General features: G+C 36.9%; 1 protein-coding gene across 2 annotated transcripts; it reads left to right on the top strand.

Annotated features, from left to right (window-relative positions):
• Nucleotides 1-1,480: 1,480 nt before the first annotated feature.
• Nucleotides 1,481-4,125, top strand: LOC139087806 (putative serine protease 45). Of its 2 annotated transcripts, none has more exons than XM_070636762.1 (9): nt 1,481-1,611; nt 1,664-1,777; nt 1,996-2,316; nt 2,409-2,512; nt 2,596-2,630; nt 2,791-2,906; nt 2,974-3,329; nt 3,396-3,478; nt 3,685-4,125. In XM_070636762.1, the coding sequence occupies exons 1-9, from the start codon at nt 1,554-1,556 to the stop codon at nt 3,773-3,775; spliced, it is 1,278 nt and encodes a 425-aa protein (XP_070492863.1). In that variant the 5' UTR covers nt 1,481-1,553; the 3' UTR covers nt 3,776-4,125. The 2 variants fall into 2 exon arrangements, with proteins under 2 accessions (XP_070492863.1, XP_070492947.1); XM_070636846.1 differs by having other exon boundaries at nt 1,482-1,611; nt 2,974-3,314.
• Nucleotides 4,126-4,131: the final 6 nt, after the last annotated feature.

Here is a 4,131-nt window from a genome sequence, read left to right as displayed (position 1 = left end):
ATTTAATTTGCCGTGGCACACCTTGTTGGTAAGTCTTGGCAGAAAATGCAAACAGGCTTGCCATTTAGTTGCTAGTGTCATTTGGTTGAAGTCAAGGTTAGAGTGGCATGCCCTTTAAATTACAAAATGACTTCGGTTCCATAAATGTCTGTCAAATTTATGCTTCCTCGCTATCGGGATCGGAATATTCCGGGGATATCCCGAAAATTTCAATCCGATAAATTTTCGGGACCGGAATTTCGAGAAAGCTTAGTCAAATTATAGAACAGTATAACAGCTTGTGGACATTCCATTAATTAAGGTCTGCAAAGTTGACTTTCTGGACGGTAAAAGAGCTCGTGGACGTCCAAAGAACTCTTGGAAGGAAGCTATCGATAGCGATAGTATTGCACTTGGTATTGGCTATTGACAGGTGGAAGCCACCGATAGAATCAGCTTCAGGTGACTACTAGGGGAAGTCATGATCAAAACTGATCTGTACGGCAAGCGAAGTAAGTATGTTCCATGTCTGTTCGGGCCACTAAAAGATCCAACACATTCAAAAAGTATGAAAGAATTATAATCAAATTAAGGGATTTTCCAGCACATCATTTAATAAAGAACAAAAGTTATCAGGCTGATGAAGCAATTAAAAAATGTGTTATAATTGAACATGCATGAGTCTCCTTATCATAATAAGCTTGCCGGACTGTATTTTTGACCTTAAAATGTGTTTGAGTAAACAAATAGAAAATAATTCCACGAAATGGTGAAATTAAGTTCAATTCACATGAATTATGTTATCATTAAATATAGATTAAGGTCCGGTCAATGAAATCACAAATAATCTATGTCTATCCGGTATGTCTCGGTCTCGGTCTCGAGAAATTGTCGTGACCGAGACTCCGTGAAATCAAGGACTTTTGGGACTTTTGCAGTCCGGATTCCAAAGTCCTCCCAACTCTGGACTCAACTGAACTGCAATTGGACTACAAAGCATCTGTTGCTGACTGTATCATTAGCTACCTTCTGAATATCATCAATAACAAGCTCAATATTGTCTCTATCAGCAGCTTCACTTCACCCTGATGCTCCAAAAGCAACTTGACGTAAAAAAGTAATGCGGGAGTGTCAATTAGATGTCAAAACAGAGAATCTGTACATGCTTTGTGATGTGTATGGTTCCAGTAAGTAAGTAAGTAAGTAAGTAAGTAAGTAAGCAGCTTCACTTGCTGCAGATTAGGTACAAGTAAATCAATAGGCAAGAGATCGGATAACTTATAAATCTTATGTGAATTGTGGACCGAGAACCAAGAATCGAGTTACGTCATAAGTGAACCTATCATTTTGGCTCTCAGAGAGAACTGGTTGAATTTGAGAAAGTCTATCTTGGTGGGGGGAATCCCGTTTCAATATTCAAACACTTTTGTCATATTTGATAATCAGCCTTAAAGAATTGAGAAAAATCTCTCCGAGTAGAATTATTAAATACAAATTCAAGATAATGAGTAAGACTTCACTTTGATTGTGCATCGCTAACCGACAGTAACTTAAATTGAGTTTAAAATAAGAAAATGTTAAAATATTTTTTTTTTATTTTTATTATTCAAATTTTTGTATATAAGCCTGCATGTAAGTTAAATGACAATTTATGAAATATTCTTAATTAAGAATTAAATTCTAGCTTTTCAAAATACCAAAATTCAGCTTGATGTAGAACCACCATGGTTGGTTCAGCTTGAAATTAAAAATGGAGCATGCTTCGGAGCGTTGATTGATAATTTTCATGTCTTATCAGGTAAGTCATATGATAAGACTTTGGATAACGGAATCCAGACAAATCCAAATTCCGACTCCATTGGAGTTGGAGTCAATAACGCTAAAATTAGAATTTTTTTGACCTGCATGATAACACTTTGGTAAAAAATAATAATCATATACCAAAACTCGTAAACTTATCAATTTTGGAAATTCCCAATTTTTACTGACCTTTATATACACTTTTTATTATTACAGCTGCTCATTGCTTTGATAGGATTAAGTATTCAGAACGTTTATCTTTAAGAAAACTGAGAGAAGCACTCAAAATAAGAATTTTATGGATAAAAGATTTTGATTGTTTTAATGACGAAAGTTGTGATATTTTACCAGAAGAAATAATTTATCATGAGAATTATAATAAAAGACATCGTGATTTAAGGTATCAATATGATATTGCAATTATTAAGCTTAAATGGCCACCAAACTTTTCTTCGAGCAATATTGCAATTCAATTGGCGAAACCCGAACGATGTCAAGAGGCAACAAGTGGAGAATACTGGAAAGCAACTGGATTTGGTAAGAATTTACACGGAATATCCCTTGATACCTTTAGATGCACTAAGTGTCGATATCAAGGAACACCAAGTAACACTAAGTTTCATCCACAGGTGGAGGATCAAAGATCAAAAAAAGGATGGAAATGATTTCTCAAAAAGAATGTGTCAAGAGCATTGATCAATCACATCTTTATAAACTAAGGCCGGATGTTCATGTGAGTTAATCCTTAATAAAGCTTGTAGTTTGGACGTAACTTCCAATTGCTTCCTTTATTGATGACAATTCTAATTATTTCAGGTTTGTGGACGAGGCTTAAGTGGTGAAAAGACATGGTAAATTAGTTAAATTAATTAATTCGATCCGAAATCCGACACGACACCGACGTGACTCTGACTTGGTCCTGGTCACAGTCCAAGTCATGCCGACTTGCTGTCGGATATTGTATCGATTAACCGACTTGTTCTAATCGTTCCTTTATTTTGAATAAATTAGCAAGGGTGATGCAGGAAGTCCAGTAACAAATCTTGTCGAAGGTATTCCATATCTTCAGGGTATTGTGACCTTTACGGACGAAGAAGAATGCGTTGAAACTGAGACAAATACAGCATGTAAGTAGTTTTTGGATTCACTATTCAAAGTCCCTAACCAGAACTAACTTTATACACCAAATTTCAGCTGTCTTCTTAAGAGTTCCATGCTTCTACGATTGGATTCACTCCAAAGTTCCAAATATTAGTCATGCATTCATTGAAAAAGCAGAACCAAAGCCATCATTCAATGAAGATACAGGAAGTATAGAAATTATTACAGTTGATGAGTCGACAACTGCTCGTCCACTCGGAACAACTCTTGGAAATAGGAGGAAACCTGAACCAGTTACAACAACAACACCAAGGCCTAGATCAACGACTAGACCAACAACACCAAGAACAACGAGAACAAGAGTTGTAACAACACCAGCTGTTGTTACGGAAGCTGATGAAGGAAATGGAGATGATACAATGAGAACATCAACAGTAACTATCCAATATGTATTTTTAGTGCTGATAAACTTTGCTTATTAACTAAAATCTTCAACATTTCTTTTGTTTCTAAAGGAGGGAATGAATTGTGGTCAACCAAAAATTGGACGACAAACTATGATTGGAGGCTCTTATGTTGAACGTGGAAGATATCCTTGGTATGCAGCATTTTTAACTGACTTTTAACTAATATTCTCATACACTATCATACATACATATTACTCCTTCTAACAAGGATCCTAACCTACCCGGGATACTTAGGCTGGTAGAAGAGTTCTGCCTATCCCGGGTAGATTAAAGAACCGGTTATTTATTTTGATTTTGAGATTTTTTTAACTTACATTACTTCCTTACTTATTTACAGGCATGCAGCGATACTTTTCGGACAAAATTATCAATGCGGTGCAACAGTAATCTCCAACAAAAGAGTTGTTACAGGTAATTTAGTGTTGTAAGGTTTTCAGAAGCTCCGATGATCGATTCAGAGAGACCGATGACCGAAGAACCGAAGATCGAAGACCGAAGACAACTGAATTTGAGAACCGAAGACCGAAGACCGAAGAAGACCGAAGACCGAAGATCGAAGACCGAAGATCGAAGAAGACCGAAGGCCGAAGACCGAGGACCGAAGACCGAAGACCGAAGACCGAAGACCGAAGACCGAAGACCGAAGACCGAAGACCGAAGACCGAAGACCGAAGACCGAAGACCGAAGACCGAAGACCGAAGACCGAAGACCGAAGACCATAGACCGAGACGGATAATCGAATTATAGTACTATTTAGTAATTGAGTTTTTTAATTTTAGCTGC

Source organism: Chironomus tepperi, unplaced genomic scaffold (genome assembly GCF_022539635.2).
Source record: "Chironomus tepperi strain 1889 unplaced genomic scaffold, CSIRO-AGI_Ctep_v1 contig_7, whole genome shotgun sequence".
NCBI lineage: Eukaryota > Metazoa > Arthropoda > Insecta > Diptera > Chironomidae > Chironomus > Chironomus tepperi.
Note: the sequence above shows the minus strand (reverse complement) of the source record. Positions and strands in the feature narration are given on the sequence as shown.

Excerpts from the sequence above, each read along its gene's own strand:
- LOC139087806 (XM_070636762.1), top strand. The coding sequence starts at position 1,554 with ATGTTAAAATATTTTTTTTTTATTTTTATTATTCAAATTTTTGTATAT. Across the intron at positions 2,317-2,408 it reads CTGGAAAGCAACTGGATTTG|GTGGAGGATCAAAGATCAAA; the intron begins GTAAGAATTTAC and ends TTTCATCCACAG. Across the intron at positions 2,631-2,790 it reads TTAAGTGGTGAAAAGACATG|CAAGGGTGATGCAGGAAGTC; the intron begins GTAAATTAGTTA and ends TGAATAAATTAG.